Below are 23,047 nucleotides of genomic sequence, written 5' to 3'. Positions count from 1 at the left end.
ATGGCCGTTTGAAGCAGACGGTCTGATCATCCCAATAACGTCGATGCCCCAAACAGAGAACGGCCATGGTGAAGTCATGCCGTACAACTTAGACGGAGGGACATGCTGCAAGTTCGCGTGGATTTGACATTTGTAACAGTGCCGGACATAGTCGATGCACTGCGTCTCCATTGTAGACCAGTAATAACCCTGCCTGAAGATTTTCCTAGCAAGCATGACGCCGCTCATGTGAGGCCCGCAGACTCCTTCGTGAACCTCCTCCATTATTCTTGTTGCCTCAACGCCGTTGACACAGAGCTTGTGCATCCCGCAGTGCGACCTTCGATACAGCTTCCCCCCACAGATGATGTACTGAGAAGCCAACCTCTGCAAGGCAATCCGGTCCTTCTTTGTGGCCTCAGTAGGAAACTCCCCTCGCTCCACAAAGTTCCAAATGTCATGGTACCATGGCAGGCCATCATCGACATCATCAATGGCGTTGATATACTCATAAGCAGGCAAGTCCCTCTGTTCAATCACGATCGGCCGCAACTTAATACCTATTGGAAGTTCGATCATTGAAGCCAAAGTCGCCAAGGCATCGGCGAACTGATTCTTCAAGCGGGGGACATGGGTGAAAGTCACCTTATTGAAGCGAGGAATCAGTTCTTCCAAATCTTGGTGATAAGGCTTCAGCTTTTCCTCACGAACTTTCCAATCTCCATTGGCTTGAGAGACCACCAGGTTAGAGTCTCCGATCACCTCCAACTTCTCGACCCCGAGAGTAATGGCTGCTTCCATTCCGACGATGCAGGCCTCGTACTCGGCTTGATTGTTGGTGACATCAAAATTCAGCTTGAAGGCGAGCGGAATGTGAGCGCCGGCGGGCGTGATCAACAACACTCCAATCCCAAATCCCCTCTGGTTAGCAGCCCCATCAAAATAGAGCGTCCATACTTCCTCGATCACAGTTAGAACCTCTTCGTCAGGGAATGTGAAATCCACGTCTTCCGGGCCGTCGATCGGGTGATCGGCTAGAAATTCGGCCACAGCGCGCCCCTTTACAGACTTCCTCGTGACATGTTGGAGTTTGAACTTAGCCAGCAGAAGCAACCAACGTGCTAGCTTATGGGTGAGTGCAGGCTTCTCGAACAGATACTTGATAGGATCCATCCGAGATATCAGTCTCACCGAATAGGCTAGCATGTAGTGTCTAAGCTTCCTAGTAGCCCAAACTAGCGCCCAACACGTCTTTTCCAGAGGGGTATAGCGCTCCTCAGATCCGACCATCTTCTTGCTCAGGTAGTACACAGTCTTCTCGACCCCATTGCTTCCTTCCTATGCTGGCAGACATCCCATGGCTGTTGAAGAAACGGACAGATAGAGAATCAAAGGTCGACCCGGCGTTGGCGGCATCAGTACCAGTGGGTTCTGCAAATTCCTCTGAATAGACTCGAAAGCGGCCTGGCATTGTCCATTCGAATGGGACCCCCTTTTTGAGCAAATGGAATAACGGCCCGCAGGTCAGAGTCAACTTGGAGATGAACCTGCTGATGAACTGGACCTTCCCTAGAAAACTTTGCACACCTTTCTCAGACTTGGGCGGTTCCATCTCGAGAATCGCTCTGATTTTGGAAGGGTCCACTTCAATTCCCCTTGCGGTGATCAGAAACCCCAACATTTTGCCTGACGTGACCCCAAACGTGCACTTTTGTGGGTTCAGGCGCACATTGTACTTGCGGAGCCTTTCGAGAAATTGCCTAAGTGACGGAAGATAGTCCTTTTCCTCCTTTGCCTTCACGATCATGTTATCGACGTAGATCTCGACGGTCTTATGGATAAAATCGTGAAACAAGGTCGTTTGAGCCCGTTGGAAAGTGCACCCGGCGTTCTTCAATCCAAACGGCATCTTCACATAGCAGTAAGTGCCCCATTCTGTGACAAACGTCGTTTTCTCTTGGTCCTCGGGTGCCACAAAGATCTGATTGTATCCGGAGAATCCGTCGACAAAAGAGAGCAAGGCATGCCCCGCCGTGTTGTCCACAAGCACGTCGATGCGTGGCAAGGGAAAACTGTCTTTGGGGCTTGCCTTGTTTAAGTCCCTAAAGTCGACGCAGACTCGGATCTTTCCATCCTTCTTAGGGACAGGCACAATGTTGGCCACCCATTTGGGGTATTCTGCAACCCTTATGAACCCTGCATCAATCTGCTTTGTAACCTCTTCCTTGATCTTCTGAACCCAATCCGGCCTCATCCTGCAGAGCTTCTGTTTGACGGGGACAGCCCCAGGCTCCAACGGGATTCGATGCTGCACTATTTCAGGATCGATGCCGGGCATATCCTTGTGAGACCACGCGAAAACCTCGGGAAATTCCTTGAGAAGCTTAATTGTTCCGGCATGATTTTTCGGGGATAGATTTGCACCGATTTGCATCATGCGGGGGTCATCCTCGTCTTTCAAATTTACAAAAATTACTTCTTCTATTAGAGGCTGAGCACGCCTTTCGTCTTCCTTTTCGATGAGGGAACGCAACTCACCCGGGATGTCCCCGTCGAAGTCTGTTCCTTCATCGTCAGGGTCGACACAGTTTATATAGAAGCTAGCAAAGTAGTCAGAAGTAGGGTCATGCATTTCATAAAACCACACAGGGTTGCCAAGTACAACAGACTCGAACTCAAAGTAAAAGCTACGACGTGGAAGGCCAAGAGGCACAAACTCCGACTCTGAGCTAGACTTAGACTTGACAGACTCTGTGTCAGACTCAGACTCATCGTCAATGCATGTTAGACGCGGAGTGAAAATGCAGTTATTGAGACTTCCCTATGCCTTCACGATGAGAGAGGTAGGATCCTCGAGAGCATCTGAGGAGTCGGGCCCGAGCATCAGCATTTTAGCTTCTTCGCCCTTGCCAACCAAACCTACTTGGGAGAACAGCATCTCCAGACCCCCTTGATCAAAAGCTTTCAGCCAATCAAACTCTTCCTTGGTCTGACCCAGCTGTTTCTCGAACTCCCTTTTGGCCAGTTTTTCTTCGGCTGTCTCCTCATCGGACCAGGTGTCCGCAGCAAAGATTTCAAATCCCGGCAGCCAAGTGGAAGTCTCCGGATCCCAAAACGGCTCTATCTGTCCCGAATAAGCAGAGCCTCGTCACTCTCGCACAAAGTAGCTGTCGGGGTTACCAAAAAGGGTTCGAGGTTTTCCCGTGTCTTTTCTCTTTTCGGCATCTTTAGCCGGCGGAGTGTAACCAAGACCAAAGCGACCTTTGGTGGAAGGAAAGACAGGGAACTCAGCGATCCCTTGTTGGTTGACCCCGAGTCCTAGGCCCGGCATGAATGACATCTTCCTCATTATTTCGAGGACAGTTGAGCTTATGGTGAAGTCATCATCCATGGCGATGGCGAGGACTGAGCCAGATGTGTCGAAAGAGAATCCTCCGAAGTCTGAGTCTTCTTCCCCGTGCATAATGCCCAAGACAGGTGTGCCGTCATCTGTGAGCGGACGGATCCCAGAGTCCGCGCAGATTGTTAAAGTTTCGGTAGGCAGCCCCAGCATGACTTTCTGGTGCAGGGTTGAAGGTACGGCCATGATGTCGACCCTATGAAGCCAAGGCCTGCCCAGCAGCAGGTTAAAGGTGGCAGGGACGTCGACCACGTGGAACTCTACGTCCATTTCGAAGCCCTCAGCATCCAGTTTCAGCATCAGAGTTCCTTCCACCATGCGGCGAGTGCTGTCGTATGCCTTGACGGCCAGGTTGGAGGGCGTTAGGTCGCTCTTTGAGAACCCCAAACGATAGGCAACCCTCATTGGGCAAACGTTGATGGCCGAGCCGTTGTCAATTAGCACGGTTGGCACCCAATGTCCCCGGCACTTGACGGTGATGTGCAGTGGGCGGTTGTGAGCGGTTCCTTCGACGGGCAGATCCCTTTCGGTGAATGTGACAGAGTGCTTAGAGAGAAGTGGCAGCACGAGGGCAATCATGGCCTCGGGAGTGATGTCGATCGGTACTGTGAGCCGGGCCAACGCGGAGGACAGCTTTTCACGATGCTCCTTTGATGACGATATCAAACCCGAGATAGAGACAGCAGCCGAAATCCGTTCGAGCTGTTTCAAAATGGCGTCTTCTTCTGGAACCCCATTTGGAAAGAGCGGATCAGTTCTCTGAGCAGCGGGAATAGTGGCTTTCTGACCAGGCGGATTGGACGAGCTTCCAGCCTGGAGATTGGATGGCTGAAACACTCGGCCGCTCCTAGTGACATTGGCCACATCCCACCAAGAAGATGAGTCAACGGAATCCCACAGATCGGCCGGTACCTCTTCTAGCTTGCGTTTTCCTTTGTCCGTTGATGCCACCGTTGCAGACGAGTCTGTCCCCAGAGCGATGTCCCATTGCAAGTCCTCCATCACTAAACCTTCCTAAAAGGCAGGATCCTGTGCAGCCTCTTCTTCAAATGGCTCTCCCGGGTTAGTGACGAACGGAACGTCCCAAAATCCTCCATCGACGAGAGCAGCATTGACGGTCCACACTTCGCTCCCCATGTTTAGGTCAACAATGTTGTCGACGTCCCAAATATCAGCAGGCGGAGGGGTCTTAATGGTTTCTTCCGCATCCTAGAGGTCGGCCGGAAGCGCATCCAGGACCATGATTGAGCAGTCATCTCCGGGAGCAGAAACAATAGGGCGAGGCTGTTCCACCGAGACAAAGTCGAGAGTAGGATCAAACTCATGGATGCGCCGGTCGACCGTGTCGGCAATTGAATTCACCAAGGGTAACATGGCGCCTAGTGGACAACGGATATCGGGCACAATATCCCCTTCTTGGAATTGGTCCCAGTACTTCTCACTGAAGTCGTTTTGGTTCACATCGGTCTCGAGACCCCGACCCAATTGCCATTCATCAGGCTGCGGATCCCACATGTATTCCTCGGCTTCCACTTCGATTTGGTTTGATTCGGGCTGGTAAAAGAGCGCGAACAAAGAGAGACCATCCAGAGGGTCAGCCTGCGCCGCGTTCCATTCTACCTGCCACTGGTCTAGCCATATTTGATTGACCTGAGGGTGCGCGGGGAATCCCATGTTATACTGTTCAGTCCAATCACTGCAAAGCTCTTCCCACTCCTTGGCTTTGTCCTCCATGGCCCAACCGGCCGCCATCATGTTAATGCTTGGTTCGGAGGGAAAGGGTACAACTGGTCTTGGGTTGATGGTTGAGGTAATATGGTTGGTGGGGTTGAATATGGTGGAGCTGAGGTTTATCTGGTTCACTTGAGGGTTAGGGTCATGTTTGGGTAAGGAGTTGGAGATGACATTGGGCTTTGTGGGTGGAGTCGGAAGGGTGCCATTGTCCACCAAATCCTGTATCGCATGACGGAGGCGATAGCAGGAGTCGGTGTAATGGCCGGGCATTTGGTGATACGCACAGAAAGCGTAAGGGTTATGGCTAGGGGGTGGATTTTGAGGAAGCGGAGTTGGGGCTAGAGGCCTGAGATGTCCGATTTTGATTAGCTTCTCCAACACCGAGGAGAGAGGCGCCTCGAAGTTGGCGAAGTTACGGGGTTGATTGCGGTTTCGGGGTCTTTGAGGGGTTTGAACTTGGTTGATGCCGGCAATGTGGTTAGAGCTTTGGGCAGAGGGGTTGATGGCAGAGTTCGCGTTGGCGTAGCTGTTGCTACCGAACAAAGCAGTGCCGTTCCCGGTGTATGCACGGGGCTTTGATTTTGAGGCTGAGGTGGAGGAGGAATTGTCGCTCCTGGGCAGAACGCCGGTTTGAAGGGCTTCTTCGATGGCCAGCCCGAAGTCATAGAAGGTTTCGAAGTTTGCGCCCTGAACCAACACGAGGTTTTTGGCGAAGTCGGGCTGCAGATTACGGGAGATGATGCAGATCTGATCCTTCTCGCTTGGGCGATCGGGCATGAGAGCGGCCTTGGCTCTCCATCTTTGGATAAAGTCCGCAAAGGACTCCTTTGCAGTCATCTTGGTGGATTCCAACTCCCGAGTGGTCATTTTGAGTTGGGCGTTGTAGCTATACTGGGCATTGAAGGCCGTGCCGATGTCCTCCCATGTCCGCCTCTTGGAGATGTCGAGCGACATGAACCATTGGAAGGCGGGACTGGCAAGAGTTTGCGGAAATAGCTGAGCCATGGCGTCCTCCCCGACGCCGTGCAGCTTCATGGCTCCATGATAGGCCAACAGGTGAGTTTTCGGATCTCCAGTACCGTCGAACCTTGCAAAGTCGGGCATTTTGATTCGATCGGGCAGCCGGGCATTCGGAAATGGGCAGAGGCGGTCCATGTCTAGTACTCCTGACCCTTTTCTTTCGGATTTGGCAACGGCTTCTTCCAACTTGGACATTTTGGCGACTAAGGCTGCCACTTCTGGGCTTGGAGCGGGATTCTCAACCAGCGGTTCCTCCTGGCCAGCGGCTCCCTGTTCACGCCTTTCACCGCCTTCCCCTCCTGCTACAAGGGGAAGTCGCTCCTCGATTAGGGTTTGAAGATTGGCCATAGAGGCGTCGGCCTGGTCGGCTCTTTGTTGCATGATAGCCAGGTTGCGCTGCAGATCGGCTAGGACGGTTGCAAGATTCGAAGGTGGGACATCCGCCATGATTAGTACTTCTGTTTTAACAAGCTTGGGAGATGCTAGTGGAGACGGAGTAGACGGAGGAGACTCGTACGGGGTAGTCGGTGGCGAATCCTCCCGCGACACAGTGCAGGCCAGAGCTTCCGTTGCGGTCGACTGAGAGACGAACCCCAAATCAAATCCTCAAACAGACTCGTCGGACGGTCCTAAGTAGGTTTGGCTCTTGATTTCGGAATTCTGCTTTGGCATTGGCGCGGCTAGACAGCAAGGTATAAGAGCTCAGTGACAGCCTGCAGTCATTTTATTTGAAAGAATCGACAAGAGAGGAAAAATGATCATGCCAATGTCGTCGGTGTCCTCCTAGACTCCAGAACTAGGGGGAGTCTGCTTCACGCCACTCAGACAGTTGCCATGGAATCCTCGAATTTTCTTTTCGACGGTGTATCCTTGATCGAATCGAATGTTACTAAGGGATGCCAAAACAGCCTAAGTCTTTTGACTTCCTCCCTTCTCGAAGTTTCAAAGTTTGATTTTGGAACAACTCGGTGTAGATGGCATGATACCGTAACCGAACTGGCGTAAGCAGCACTGTGCCGGAGCCTGGTGTAAGTGATTAGCACTTCTAACCCGAGCGGTGTAAGCATCATGCCATTCTCTCCGTTGCTCCTAGTTTTCGGTTTGAAACCTCGATGGGGTTTTAGACAAGGACTTAGAAAGTATCGATTTCCCGAAGTCTCATTGATTAAGGATTTGAAATTTTTGGCAACGTGCAACATCGAGATGCACGACTCGTCATCGGTCCAAGGCAACGCCGAACGGGCGCAAGACAGACTCGACAAAAGATATCCTAAAAGCCGCCCTATCATGCTCCTACGCAAAAACGGTCATGAATGTATGTACAAGCATGCGATAAGGAAAGCGGTAACACATAGACAGGATATGGGGTTAGAAACAAGTAATCCTACCCTGCGGGTTCCTGTCTTATGTTGAAAGGTTCTAGTGCTTTGTAAACGCTGTAGAGGCCGGTTTTGGCTTAAAGGGGTTCCTCTGACTAGAGCCGCGATATACCTCCCATTGCAATGCGTGGAGCAAAGCAATGGTCGAACGGTAGTACGACTCATCATCGTCCAAGGTTGTTGGGCGTTCGAGGACCCCGGGCTCCAGTAAACTGTGTCGGTTACCCAAAACACCTCAACGGGGCTGACCAACCATCGATACGAACGGAGAATGCTGAAGAATGATTCAATGAGAGAGAAATGCAACGCTTTTGAAAACAAATGCCTTTTGAAGCTTGGCTCACTTTTGTTAACTAATACTTGGAGAAAAACTACACAAGAGAACAATAGAAAAAGCCCCAGTTCGGATTGGTCGGATGCTGAGATCCTGTTACGTTACCATTCCGTTCTTCAGCAGCGCGGAGCATATTGTTTTGACAGGCTTTTGAAATTTGTTCAATTACGTATTAATTGCCAAATATCAATCAACGCAATGGTCCCCAGCAGAGTCGCCACTGTGGGCATGCCACCCCGAAAATTTTGCTTGTGAAATTGGGTGCGGGCCTTTTGTGTTTGGAAAAAAAGCACGGCGAAACGCCTCGATTCAGAGTCGTCACTCGGGTTTTAGCGGTGAAAACACCCAAGGAACCGAACTCGAAAACGTTTACCACGTTTGTTTGATTTTGAAAAAGGCTTGTAGACTGGTCCGTCGTCACCTTCGATATCTGAAGTTCGGGAGCCAGATTACGAGAGGGGAAGGGTTTTATGGCACCCCTCTCGCCCAATCCGGAGATCGGTCTCTACTCGGGCATTTTATAAAACGTTTGCATTTTTCTCTCATTTGATCATTTTTTAGCCAGTTAGGGCGGGGGAACAGTTAACGGGGATTAAAACTATAACAAGTTGTGATTTATGTGGCAAAATGTTTATGGATGACTTGATTGCAATGCTAAATATAGATTGAGAACAAGCACTGAGCAAACTGGACAAATTGCAGTACGCTGCCCCGCAGGGGCATGAGCAAGTTCTACCAGCATGCACTGGTCGAGCCACTGCATGTTGGTTAGACTTGCGCACGCCACAGCAAGACTGGCGTACTCCACTTATCTGGTTTCACAGTCTTTGTTTGCAACCCTCTGGGCTCTGGAAAAGGACCAGCGCACACCCAGGACAAACCATGCAGTTTAATAGAACATAACATATACATTTACAGACAAGAGAGATGGCTTCAAGCCAAGAAAAGTAGCATAATACCCCAAAAATAGTGTGGGGATATAAAAGGGGCCAAGATTAAACTAAGATGCAAGGGCCAGTCACTGGATCCTAGTTTTAACTGCCGTACGCCAGTCATGGGTTGCCGTACGCACGTTTGACCCTAATCCAGTGCTTGGCTTTTGCATCATCTGGGCTCTAGAAGATGACCAGAAGGATCCCAGAGGCTTTTTGAATAGACAAAGAGTAGGCAATAACTACCACATCTAAACAGTTCTAAATATACAGAAAGCAGTAAATTGGTTATTTAGCATGCTAAGGTGATCGACTGAAATGAGAGATAACAGAAATGAGGATCCATGATCCCCACGCCAGTAGTGCTCGTACTGCCATGACTGGCGTACGGCATATATATACTGGCGTGCGCCAAGGTCCATCTCATACGTTTGTCGTATTTTACCAGTTTGAGGCCAGGACTAGTATTACTTACTAGCCTGGGCCTTACTGGTTCCCCTCAGGGGCCAAAAACAGAAAGGGACACAAAGGTGGTATACCTTTTTGTTTGAGGATTGAAGGTGGTATTGAACTTAAAACTTGGAGATGGAAGCTTAGATGGTGACTGGATGTCAGTAGGGTGTGTGGAAGTGGGTTGTTTTCCTTTCTCTTTCAATAGAAGAAAAGAGATGGAGAGCAAGAAAGAGGGAAGAAGAGAGCTTTTTCTTCTTAAATGAGGCTAACCCCTTGCAAATGAATGCAAGGGGGGTATTTATAGGGGAGAGAGACTGAGATCAGTCTGGTGCTAGGGCCTGTTTGGCTGGCTTGGGTCAAGAAGAGAGCCTTCCCATGCATTAAATGCATGGGACTAGTTGATGGGGGGTGTAGGAGAGAGGGGGAGCGGGCCTGGCCGATATAATCATCAGGGGCTACTGTGGCCGATGTCAGGGTGGCACAAAAGTCTCGTCCATGTGGCTGAATAAAGTTGATTTGACTGGGTTTGACTGGCGTGCGCCACACTTGGACCGGCGTGCGCCAGTGATAGCTGAGTCAACGGTCGATGACTGACACGTGGCAGATAACTGGCGTACGCGTCCAATACACTGGCGTATGCCAGTTGGGTTTTTCTTGGGCTTGTTAGGCTCTGGTTTGAAAGGTTTGCAACGGGTTTGAGAAAGGTTAAGGGCGCTCAAAGCTCAAACACACCTTTGTCCTCAGACTGTTCTCGACTGTAATCATCATTGGGGTAATAAAGGATCAACAAATAACGTTATCTGAACAGTCCAGAATGGGGTGTCTACAATGTTGTGCATGTGTGTCTTTTATTTTACAAAGTAGATGATCCGATGTGTAGAGTACGGCTTACACACAGAAGATCAGATCATCTGTTCTTGTGAAATATAAGATATGGTTCACAGTCTTAGATGGACTGGACACACCGTCGGTAGGACTGTGGTACAATGTTTAGTAGGTCTGTCTTGACTACAGGAAATGGTTTAGCTCTAACTCATTGTACTAGTACACTTTGTGCGTATTGAACGGGACCGCATTGAGGTAATTATTGTTGTACTAACTTTATAAGACAATTGAAATCTCATGGTTTTTATGAATGTTTATGCTCTTAATCCAAAGATAATTATTAGAGGTATATATCTAATGTTGTTAACTTTGATTCATTAAAGAGTGAGATCTTTATACGGTCAATAGTCTCGGTGAGTTGGGTTGCAACTTTATGTATATGACAACTATTAATTATTAATGGAATCCACGTCCCGATAGGGATTGATGATACCCCTTGAGTAAGCTTATAAGTTTCAATTATGTCAAACCCTGCAGGTGGATATTTGTATCCGACATATCGAATAAGTTAAGCGGATAGTCTCAAGTTAAGATGTTGATTAAGTGCGAGATTGTTAGTAGTTTATTTTAATCAATGGGTATCTGTAATCTTAACGTGGGGAGATTAATAAGTATTTAATTTCATGGAGCTCGTAATATAATTGAGATAAGGACGGTAATGCAATTATAGTTCTGTAGTGGGGTGAATTATAATTAGGGGTGCTGCTATTCGCAGCCCTCTATTTACTCCCATAACCCGTTACAAATTTTCAATTATACTCAACAGTTAGTTACCGAAATTGAGATATATTTTCAGTATCCAATTACCGAAATATAATGTTTTTTTCAACAGATGTTTACCGAAAATGCATGTTCGGCAGTTGTTTACCGAAAGTTAAACATATTTTCGACATGTAGTTACCGAAATATAATCTTGTTTTCAACAGCAATTTACCGAAATGTTATTTATGATTTTCAACAACCATTTACCGAAATGTAGTGGGTTAGGGGAGAAAATAAAGGGCTGCGAATAACGACACCCATAATTAGTGAAATAAGAAATAGAATCCTGGTGGGATTATGTTTTCTTATTTACACTGGGAGCCCAGACTTATTACTCCTTAGGTCCTTATCGTAACCCTATATATACACGTTATGCTCTCTAGGTCAAAAAAAGGTTTTTCTATTATTCAGAAAATAAAGGCAAGCTTAGAGAGAGCAAACAGATCACGAGAGAGTCCACACTCAGTTCGTTTTCTAGACGTGCAGGGAATAAGGTAGAAGATCGTAAGGTACGGTCGAGCAGTATTCGTGGCATACAGCAAGGTGTGCTGTAACAAGTTCAACCAGCGTTCGTGACACAGGAGTTGAGGTAGAACCCTAATTCCGCCTTGTAGGATTTTACAATTTTTGTTGTCTAATCTGTACGCGTCATTACTGGGTCTTGGGGATTCGATTTCCCAACAGCTCGGGCATCAACAGAAATATGTAGTTTCTGCAATGTTTCTGAGTAAAATGTGAGGTATTTGTCAATCACCACATTATAATCTATAACCACAATTTGTTTCTTAGACTACTATATTTGGATGAATTCAGAATCATTCTGTTACCTCCAGAAAGGCCCTGCGGTCAGGGAAAGTTGAGTATGCGAGTGGTGCGGGCGTGCCAAGACCGTGATCAGTGTAGTTTCCGCAATGTTTCTTAGCAAAATGTGATGTAGTTGTCAACCATCACATTACAATACAAAGCACAATTTGTTTGAGACTTTGTAGTGTGATACAACAACCTAGGGTTGTCCAGCAACTGAACAGAACCGCCCAATCCGTCCAAACTGGACCAAACTGAGGCGTGCTATGAACGGATGCAGATCTAAAAATACTGAGCAAATCCGGATTAATTGCAGATCGGTTCTGGTTCAAACCGAATCATCCGCCACTTTAAAAATTAAAAAAAAAAACGCTTACAAGGAAAACACGTGCACATCCTTATGAAACTTACAGAATTTAAACAGAAGAACAAAGCTCTGTTTCTAGTGCCCAATACTTCACTAATTGAAGTTCCCCATCAATTGATATTGTAATTTACAGAAATACATGAAGTCCACCATCAATTGACACTAATTCAGGGACAAAAAGTATTAAGTCCATAGACTTCACTCAAAAACCAAACCAAACCAAATCGAGTTTTACGTCCCAATAATGTAACTCACATACGCTCTATTCCTATCTCCTCCGCCTCTTTCCCGTAACTTAATTCTAACAAATGTTGTTGGTTTGGTGGATGAACTTGTTTAGACTTTAGGGGTGATGAATGTTTAGACTTTGGACTGGAAATTTTGGGTCTATTTTTCAATTTTTTGGTTTATATAAAAAAGATAAATTGCATGCTCAAATTTGCCTAAATTGCCCAAACCGATCCATCCAAACCGAACCGACCAAACAACAATCACGGACGGTTGGCTGATAAAGAAAACAACCATCCGCTGCCAGCGAATCAGATTGAGAACCGGACTAATCCGCACAAAACCTATCCGTGAGCGGCCCTACAACAACCCATTACCTAAGGAACCGCATTGATGGTAAAATAAAAGCACTTTATTCACAGAAATTTGTTGGTATCTATGGAAAGAAAAGAACGGAAAGGAAAATTAAATTCACTTGTTTGGTTTGAGAGAAAATGGAGAGGAAAATAATAAAACGAAGAATTAAGCAGACTGAATTAAGTTTTCTTTTTTTTCCTTTTCCTTTCTTTTCCTCAAGTTCCAAACAGCCCGGAAGAATGTACCAAAGACTGGTAAAATAAAGGAGAGAACAAAGGAAAGAAATCACTGGAAATGACATTGGAACAAATAAAAAACCTGAGTGGTTATTCAGAGGAGAATACTTTGGTGGCGGTTTTTCATGTCCACAACTGAAACTGGTACCCATTTTTAAATCACAAGTTAAGAAAAATAAAACCCAACTAAAAGGTTTCACTTCCCTTCTCTTTAAACAGACAACAAAAACTACTCAAATTATAGTGAAAGAAAACATATGGGTTTCTCAAAACCTTCACACCTTTCTTTATGTAACTCTTTTTTATTAATTTAGGAAGATTGAAATAAATGCCCACTGGTAGATAATTGGATCCAGCGCTACCAATTTGTGGCATTTTTAGATTTTGGATGGTGACTACAACATTAGAAATAGTTGAAATCTCCCATTCCCATGCCTGTATCTGATACTATCTATGGTGCAAACAGAATACTCCACCATCTATGGTACTTCCTCTGTTTGTAAATATTTGTCTTTACGTGTTTTGACCGTAATTATGTTTTCACATTTTTCTCAAAGCGTTTGGGAATCTTAAAGAAAAAACTATTTGGTGGTCTTAGGCACCATGGTGCTCCAATACTTTAATTCACCACACATTTATGTGGATCTCACCGAAATGTGTGGTGGAAATTTTGTTCAGGTAACAAAAGTGGTTAAACTAAGAATCAATTAAAGGACACAATGGTGCACATTTGACATGTTTTTAAACCCGTTTACACGTTTTATTTGCTTTTTATGAATTGTCATACACTTCTTACACATAAGTTAAAGAGTAAATCAATTGCATCCCTCTAATACTAATTGTGTCAATTTTAACTCCATATTTTACCTTCTGTCTCAATTTTGTCACTTTCACTGACGTTGTGCTTGGAACTATTTGTGGATGCTCTCCCGTGGGGTGCTTGAGGCATCGTCACAAAGTTTAGATGGCATTTGAATGTTAAAGGGGTGCGCAACTCGTTTAAGGGACTTCGTTGTGTAACACTTGTTGTGGATGCTTCTATGGCTAGAGGGGTCTCCACACGATAAAGAGTGATGAATGATTAGAGGCGCCACTTCGTTTTAGGAGCCAAGATATCAAAAGGGATGAGATTTTGAATTCGGGATTCATGGGTACGATGAGGGGAATGTGTTAGGCACTCCTCTCCACCTAACCAAAAAGGTTGGCCTCTACTTGTTTGACATAAAAAATACTCCAGTTTAATGCACTTCAACTGATTTCACAAATATTGGTTGATTAAAGCCTTTACACATAATATGGTTGATTAAAGCCTTTACTCTTAGTCGTGTAGTCCCACGATAACATGTTCATCATCGGGAAATGCCCCAGGTGGGGCCTACATAATACTTGTCAAACCAAACTATGGTGTCTATACTAACAAAATTTATGGGCGAAATTGTCATTTCTCCTTCTGAAAGGGATGAAACTGAGATTTTATGCAAATTAAATGACTATGTCTAATATTTTACCTTTTACTTTTACTTTTGCAAAAATATAAAAAAAATAATAACATCCGTAATATATTTATCTTCTTAACTACTTTTTGTGTTATTGATTAATTAAATGTTGAGGAAATTAATATTTCCACTTACTTGCATATTGCAAACATATCAAATTCGAAACACAACCCATTTGTTAAATGTCGCAGTATTTTATTTTATTTTTTCAATGTTCTTATAATGATTTTTACAATCTCGTCGTATATTTTTTCATGCGATTAAAAAGAAAAGAGTTGTTCAGTAATGCTGGGTTATCTTATATTCTAATTTGATTATGGAGTAGTGCGCTCTTGAATATTAGTGATCGAGTGCATTAAATCCATGAGCTAGTGTTGCGAGCAAAACACACAACAACAATGCTGTAAGATTAGATTTCGTTGATATGAACTCTAACTATTTTGGAATCCCTGATGAGATCAACTCATGTAAAAAATGCATGTTGATCAAATATTGGGAGCTACATGCTACATAATCAGCCTACTGATCGGGGGTCATCTCCAAATAAATAATAATAAGTAAATTGGAAAACATACGGTTGCTTGAACATCTATACTTCTTCCAATAAAAAGGGAAAATAGTTTAGGGGGTCCCAAAAATTTCACATAGGAAAAAAAAAAAGAAACTAGAAAGAAAAAGAGAATAATACACAGGTGAATAGCTCCAGCAATCCAACTGCCATCATATTTTTTGTTCAAACTCACGTACAAACAGCTTCCTCATCTTCTCCAAGATCCCACTCTTTCGGAGGCTCACTCTTGCTCCTTCCATTTGCCAGAATGCTCATTGCAGGCACCCCAGCCGCTTCCCGTTCACTTTCAGTTCTGACCGGGCGTCTCTCAGATTTAGCTTTTGGAGCTTCATATATAGTGTTATACTGCCACCCCCTCCACTTCAAAACAGTTCATCTTTCTTGGCTTTCCTCTTGTGTCTGAAGGGTCTCCAATATTTCGACCACCTGACTCATAACAGGCCTCCCTCTAGGGTCTTGGCTAAGGCATTGGTACGCTAAGTGGGCCACCTTTAGGGCAGTTCTGGTAGAGTACTGTCCTTCCACTCTAGGGTCCAAAATCCTCAGAAGCTTCTTTTTATGCATCAAGAGCGGGCGGGCCCACTTGACCAACTTTTGTTCTCGACTAGGCCTGCTCCTGTCCACTGCTCTCCTTCCAATCAGCATCTCAAGAAACACTACCCCAAAACCATAAACATCACTTCGAGCTGTTAAATGCCCTGTGTCCAGGAACAGAGAGATATAGATTAGTTCTAAAGCTGCCTTTAGTTGTAGTCAAGCGTGTGCATACAGTTATGTATGCGGAAATTATTTCCGTACTCCCTTTATCCACGTAAGTATAATAAATCACAAAATAGTTTTTCTATTTATGAGTTCCAGGTTCCGTGCAGAAGGGTAGTGAAAATCATGTCTCTGAATACAATGGAACTATGGAAGTAATCCTTTCAAGAGAGTGGGGCGTCAAGGAATGATCTGCATAATATGATATAAACCATAGACCAGTTGAACATTACAGACAAATGCAGCAGATGTATAAAATGTTTTGGCAAAATCATTTCTCATGACCTGCTTTAAGTTTTAGTTCATATTTTAGATGTATTTCATTCTTAGCTTATTTTCGCTAGTGGGGTCAATTTGCTAAATCTATCAACAGGTTCATCTTAGTTCAGGTTTATGGTCAAGTACATATGAACATATATGTGCGGGAACATATATCGCTGTGTTTGTTTAGATACGTATATGGTGGTTATAGAGAGGAGGACATGCAAAAATATTTCGAAATAAGAGACTTGCAAAAGTCGGGCAGTTACAGAAGTAAGTTACCAGTCTCGCAGAAAACAAGTGAAAAGTACATAAAGGTTTCTACGTGGAAATTCGGGAGAGTTTTCCCTGCTTGAAAACAATAAATTTCTAAATACTGCAAACTCAATGCCGCCAACAAGGCAAACAATCTAGAAATGAATAGCTCAAGTACATGAAGAATGGCTGAGACACACAGAGCAAAGGGAACCGCTTCAATTCCCAAAGCTCAGGTATATAAATGGCTTGAAACACAGAGCTTCCAGATTACCACACCTTCCAGAACTCTAAGCTAAGGATAAAAATCCAGGTTTTTAAGATAGTAGCAAGGGAGCCACTCTCTAGTCCCTCTGTTCTAGGTGCTCTAATGGAAAGAGTATGCAAGTCTTTCTACAATTGACAGAAACAGTTACAGTTTGGGTGTAGTCTGAACCACATGGAGGTGAACCTAAATTTAACAATCAAGCTGATGAAGTGCTCCAAAACCATGTTTATGTAGCTCTAAGGTTAGTTTAGTCATTTGCTATCTATTTTAGTAGCATTTAAATTGAACAAATAGTCTATTACCGCATCTTCTCTTTAGATATTTAACAAGTGAAAGTTTAGTTCATCCATTGGGCTTTTTTCTATCATCTGTTCCATTCAACAATTAAAACAATTTTGTGAATGGAGAACCTTAAATTTAACCTAGTACTAATTACATATACCTCTTTGACATAAAAGAAGCAACTGGGGATTTATGTTGCCAATCTCAATTGATTGGAATATAAGGCCAAACAAACAAGCTCCAGATTTAAGTAAAGTCTATTCCAAATTTTCATTGGGCCCAACCTTTCAAGCAACCAAAAGCATGAGAAAAGCTGGATCAAACCAAGAGGTATAACAGAAATTGACAAAAGCTGCAGTTGAATAAAATTAGAGGTTCGGTCAAGAAAAAAAGCCATTTAAGTCAACACGATGGTCACTTTAATGAGATGAAATAAAAGGAAGATAAACACCCTAGTCCCTACTCAAAATGCAATGTCATGCGGGATATGCAACTACGCAAGTACCGATGAACATAATGCGATTCATTACAACAAGCCATTGGAAGACTCACCAGTCGCAATATACTCTGGGGCTAAATACCCATAAGTGCCCTCGACTGCTGTTGATGTGTGGGTCTGGTCTCCCATAGGCCCATCCATAGCCAGCCCAAACTTAGAAAGCTTTGCATTAAAATCCTGCCATCATTGTTGAACTTTTAGCAACATACAGAAGTTATTCCAAAGCATAAAACACAGAATTCACGAAAGACTTCCACAAGTCGCCATGAAGTTCCATTTTTCACAAGAAGTTGGCTACTGTTATGTGAAATACTTCTTTGAATAGAGAATGGAAAATTCAAATAATGCATGGCTAGTCGCTATTACCCTATTAAGAGTTTTCAGTCGATAAGTCAAAAGATGACTCAACTGTATAACATACAAAAACAAAACTGTCTAAAAGTAAAAACTCATAACTCAAAACAATTCACTGTTAAAGTTTCAGTTTCCAAGAGAAGTTGGTTGGTGTTTCATAAAACAATATCCGTGCATAGAATCCGGAAACAATGTTTTCAATGGAGAGTTTGGAGCTCGCCTTGAGGTGAGGCACAACAAAATCGCTTCCGGCGTTGATTTTTGAGCTGAGAACCATAAAGGCATCGCCCTCCATCCGAGGTGGATGGAGACATACGCTTTTGATGCCTTTTTGCCTAGGTGAGGGAGGCAAGCGCATCACATGGGTCAGTTCTTTTTTCATTGGTAGGTGAAGAGTCGGTTCATTATAAGTTGTTGGGGCAAAGACGAAGGGTTTCCATGTTTGTTTGCAAGACGATATTGTCCTAGTGGATGAAACTGCATGGGGGGCTAATGATAAATTAGAAATTTGGAGAGAAGCATTGGAGTCCAGAGGATTTGTGATAAGTAGGAGTTTCTGAGTATATGCATAGAAAGTTTAGTGAAAATTGAAGTGCCCAGACAGAAAAAGTGAGGATTTAGGATCAGGAAATACCAAAAAGTGAGTATTTAGGTATTTAAGGTCAATTTTTAGCAAGGATGGAGAGAGTATGGACGATGTAACTGTTAGAATTATAGAGGGGGAATGAGAAAGTTGTATTGATACTAGATTGATTCAACTTGATTCACTTGTATTGATGATGACTTGATTCAATTTGGGCGTTAATTACAAATGAAATGCATGCCTATATCTAGGCTTACATGAGGAGAATAATGGAAGACATTAAGAAATGAAAAGGCATAAAACATGGCCAAAACAAAGGGCCTTAAAACATGGAAACATGATTCCCTAAAACATGGAACACAAATACATAAAGCAAGGAGGAAAACATGGAAGAGTAAAACAAGGAGGGAATTATGGGAGGGAATCTCTAACATTCTTTAACAGTAACCCATAGGATCCAAGTTGGGTGGCTCAAGTGGAGAGTCGCTTCGGGTGTATTGTTGGATTAATTTTAGTTTTGTTAATATAAAAATAAAAACTCCTTGAGGCTTACGCCTCACCTCATGAGCGACCAACCGCCTTGAAAACTTTGACTGGAAATGCATAACCAACATCCCGTACATGCCAAACATCATGGTTTCAGAATCACCATTTACTAAATCAAAGCTGGCTATTACGGTATAAAACCAACATATTTCTGCCAGTATTTCATTCACAAAATTAACACATTGAGCAAGAAAGGTTAGAAATCATGACAGTGCCAGAACTAACCGCATCTAGCAAGATGCTTGATGTCTTGAAGTCCCGATAAATGATAGGCCTTTCTGCAAGATGAAGGAAAGCGAGCGCTCTTGCAGTGTCTAAAGCAATCTTCATTCTTCTTGGCCATGTGAGAGTAAAACAATCTCCTACAAGCTCAAAGCTCAAGTTTTAAGTAGTTTGTAAGCAACATTTTATCTCAACAGATGATCTCATAAGGGCTACTTGTAAAGGCCAGCATTAGTTTTCAGTATTTCCCGCAAAACTCTTTTATTTCCCTGAGGTTTACATCATTTCTTCTGGTTTTCCATGTTGAAGGAAAGAGTGGGGTAAAACTCTTGTTTTTAGGCATAAACAATCAGTCGTCTGTAAGCAAAATGGATTTACTTCACCAATCTTTTTGTATTTAACAGGTTCACTCTCATAAGCAGGGGGAAAAAAAGAGAGAGGTTACGCACCAGTCTTCAACAGGATGGATTTACTTTTGTTTGCTGTCTCTAATAGAATCATTTTAATAAAATACTTCGAGCCAATGCCGACGTTTGAACCAACACCTCCATGACTCAAAATATTAACATTTTCTGCAATTCAACGTACTACCTGAAATCTATAATTGTCTCCATTGTTTCTGGAGAGCATACGGTGCTTTAATACAGAAGTATTCCCAACATTTTATTCGACATAAGAAAAGCACATTCGCAATGGATCTGCTAAATCTTTCCCATTTTACTCCATTTAAATCCTTTCTTTTAGGAGACTATTTCTAGAGCAACAAAGCTCCCAGTAACCACATTTAAGTTGACAGGAAACATAAATTAGAAACTTGCAGAAATGCTTGATTCGGTCAGTCTTTTTCGGCAGGGGATTTTGCTTTTCCAGTTTTCCCATGCGCACAGATGTGCACATTGTATTTTTTTCAATTTTCATTTTCCCTCACGTCATGACTAGGTATGGTGGAAAGTGCTTGTCTGCCCCAGTGCTATGGCAGCAGTTTATGAGACATGAAAATTGGGGCGAACCTATTGCTTCTACGCATTTTGCTTCGAAGAGGGAGCCTTGGTGCTTCTACGAATATTCACGTTAATATGGTGCTAAAGATAAAGTCATATGCATTGTATTATGAATGATGCTAAAGAAGTATAAAAAGTAAACAATTGGAGGAAATCAAAGAAAGAGAAATATAGGCCAATAAATCAAGGTTTGGAGGAAAAAATTAAGAAGCTAAATCTAGTTTGATTTCGAGGATTACTTAGAAGACTCTAGTTTACTTGACAAGCTAGTAGCATGTTTTAATCTTGGTTCAAGTATAAAACACCCATAAGTCAATTTAGTACTCACTTTGAAAAAGGTGCTTTTCCAGGCTCCCAGATGCCATATATTCATAGACTAACAGCCAGTGTTCATCATCACAGCAGTAACCAATGAGCTTTACCAGATTTGGGTGACTGAGCTGACCCAAATAGCTCACTTCTGTCTACATGCATACAACAACAAATTCTCCACGTAAAATCCACTAAAAAAACAAGTTTATCTCTTTCACAAGGAACGTCGTAGTTAACAACAACGATCTAATGTTGCGAAATGAAAATACATATGGATTCCAAGTATCTTCTATGGTTCCGTAACTCATAAGGCATTATTAATCTTGATACTAATGAGAGAGAAATACTTGTCTAAGTAGCACAGGTATGAGACGATCGACCAACTTGTTACAGCAGAGAAGGGTCCCGATGTACGGATCATATATCAAACCCAAATCTTGCAAATGTCTCGAGAATGTGGCCACAATAGCCTTGAGTCTTTGTTGAAAAAAATTTCAAGTCTAAAAAATCAATTGTCCTTAATGACATCTACATTTTTTCCAGGAAGTTGATGTCACCTAACTAGAGGTTGTGGAGAGGGCGGGGGCAATGCAAAGGGTTCTCCACTCCTGAACTTATAGTTGCAACTTTGTCTATAACACACCTACGCCTCCTGCCAACCCTCACCCTTCCAACAAATGAACAAGCTCTATCACCTCTGATAGAAACACCCACACCACACCTAACCAAGAAATGCTTTGTTTGTGGGTGTTTCCATTATAGGTGATAGAAACACCCACATCACTTCCATTTTCTAAAACATACCGTATTCCTGTCTTGCTTGCACAAGTAGCTGTAGCACCAACTGACAATAATTTTCTTTCTCCATTCAGGTTATCCGGTGTTGGCATGTGAATTCTTGGGAGGATCTTGAGTCCTCATTGAACTCCTAATCCGGCACCTCTGTTTGCCACCATCTCTCCCTCAAAACACCACATCCATCTCTTGGGATGTAGTCAGGCTCTGTAGCACACCTATTCTCTGCCACTCCTCCACACCAGACATGAGACAACTTCTCTCCTGCCATCCCCCACCACTAAACTACAGAAACTCATAAAGTCTCCCAACATTTCCTAATTTCTCTAAAAGGGCCAACACATAACAGATAATGAACTCTTGCAAGGCCAGTCACCTTGTGCACCCCAATATTTCAAATCTACCACCTTCTTCCCCCATCTCTCCCATCATAGACAAATCTCCACAGCCAATTACCAAATAAAGCTTGACTCGGTATTGCATCTAACCTTTTTCACATATTTATCCATAGCAATTAATCATCGTGAAAATAAATGCTGTATTTAATCTCTTCAAACAACATTTGGTGTTGTAACTTGTATAACAAGTAGGATTTAGGACACCTTAGTGAATAACAATGAAAGAGACAAAAATGGAAATTAGACCTTTTGCTTCGAGTTATCCTCATTCCATTTCGACTCCATATCCAACTCATCAACCTGAAACGACAAAGAGCCTCCAATAATAAATAGTTGGTAATAGGAAAAGTAATATTTAAATTACATTTACACTGTCTGGTAACTTAAAAGCAACTGACCCCAATAAAAAAAAACATGAGTTAATTAGTTTTTTTTTCATTAACATTCCGGATCCGTGAAAAAAACTGAAAGATATCAGCATAAATTAAGATGTCTTGTAGATGTGGCAACAAGCTCTTCAAGATTCAGTCTTTGAAAGAATTTAAACTCTTGCTTTAGAGTGTAAATTTTGCTGGAAAATGGTGGTTTTCCGCCACCCCCCTTGGGCCCCCTTCGCACATTTTTTTGGTAATTCAAACCGTGCATCTTGTAGAGCCCGTAAAATAAAGGGTAAACTATAATTAACCCTCTCTAACTAGGCCTCGCGTGCACTTTGTCCCCTCTAACTTCTTTTTTTGGCACTCAACCCCCTCTAACTAATTGAAATTCAAACGTTCATAACTTCAAACGGTCATAACTTCTTTGCGAAATCGAAAACATGTAAATTATATATCGATTTCGAGGTCTTGAAGTCAGCTTTCTAATGACACCAAAATCACATCACGATTCAAAGCACACAGAAACTTATGATCAAAACGGTCTTTCTGTCTACCAGCCCTTACTCTTTTGATCATAACTTTCTGTGTGCTTTGAATTGTGATGTTTTTGGTGTCATTAGAAAGCTGACTTCAAGACCTCAAAATCGATATATAATTTACATGTTTTCGATTTCGGACAAAGAAGTTATAACCGTTTGAATTTCAGTTAGTTAGAGGGGGTTGAGTGCCAAAAAAAAAAAGTTAGAGGGGGCAAAGTGCACATGAGGCTTAGTTAGAGGGGGTTAACTATAGTTTACCTTATCTACGCGAATAATCACCCTTTAGCAACAGTTATAAGCGTCGCTAAAGAAACCGTTATCAAAAAATTATATGTACCAACGCTCGTCAAAACCGTCGCTATACGAAGTTGTAGATAATTGAATTTTGAATCCATCCAAATTTGAATTACTTCAATTGGAGGTCGGATAAGGAAGATTTAAAAAACCTCCAAAATGCTAAGATTTTTCTCAACAATCACTAAAAAGCTTAATCCTTCAAATACTTCAACTCGGGTCCCCACTAACTTTCTCCGCACCTGAAAAATATAAAATGGCCAGGTAGCTGGTTGTGGTGTTTCAGGGCTTACGGAGCATTCGAGAAGTATTTCAAGTAAGAATCAAGAATTAATGATGTTCCGGAGGGGTCCGCGGAAGTTATT

General features: G+C 43.3%; 2 protein-coding genes across 2 annotated transcripts in view; both read right to left on the bottom strand.

Moving 5' to 3' along the window:
• LOC131328648 (probable serine/threonine-protein kinase PBL22) overlaps nucleotides 1–23,047 on the bottom strand; it is an 84,074-nt gene that overhangs the window by 24,950 nt on the left and 36,077 nt on the right. The window lies entirely within an intron of this gene.
• Nucleotides 14,944–22,140, bottom strand: LOC131306158 (probable serine/threonine-protein kinase PBL17). The gene is made up of 5 exons (XM_058332447.1): nucleotides 21,719–22,140; nucleotides 20,296–20,431; nucleotides 18,970–19,106; nucleotides 17,315–17,438; nucleotides 14,944–15,635 (listed from the first exon to the last, which is right to left on the bottom strand). Exons 1-5 carry the CDS (start codon nucleotides 21,755–21,757, stop codon nucleotides 15,310–15,312), a joined length of 762 nt encoding a protein of 253 aa, XP_058188430.1. The 5' UTR covers nucleotides 21,758–22,140; the 3' UTR covers nucleotides 14,944–15,309.

Source organism: Rhododendron vialii, chromosome 1a, assembly GCF_030253575.1.
Source record: "Rhododendron vialii isolate Sample 1 chromosome 1a, ASM3025357v1".
Lineage (NCBI taxonomy): Eukaryota > Viridiplantae > Streptophyta > Magnoliopsida > Ericales > Ericaceae > Rhododendron > Rhododendron vialii.
This window is presented reverse-complemented; position numbering and strand designations above follow the sequence as displayed.

What these genes read in the sequence shown, in the direction of transcription:
- LOC131306158 (XM_058332447.1), bottom strand. Translation starts at nt 21,757, where the DNA reads ATGGAGTCGAAATGGAATGAGGATAACTCGAAGCAAAAG. An exon ending in GGAAAAGCACCTTTTTCAAA is followed by an intron (nt 19,107 to 20,295) that starts GTGAGTACTAAA and finishes TTGAGCTTGTAG; the next exon opens with GAGATTGTTTTACTCTCACA. An exon ending in CAAGCATCTTGCTAGATGCG is followed by an intron (nt 17,439 to 18,969) that starts GTTAGTTCTGGC and finishes CAATGATGGCAG; the next exon opens with GATTTTAATGCAAAGCTTTC.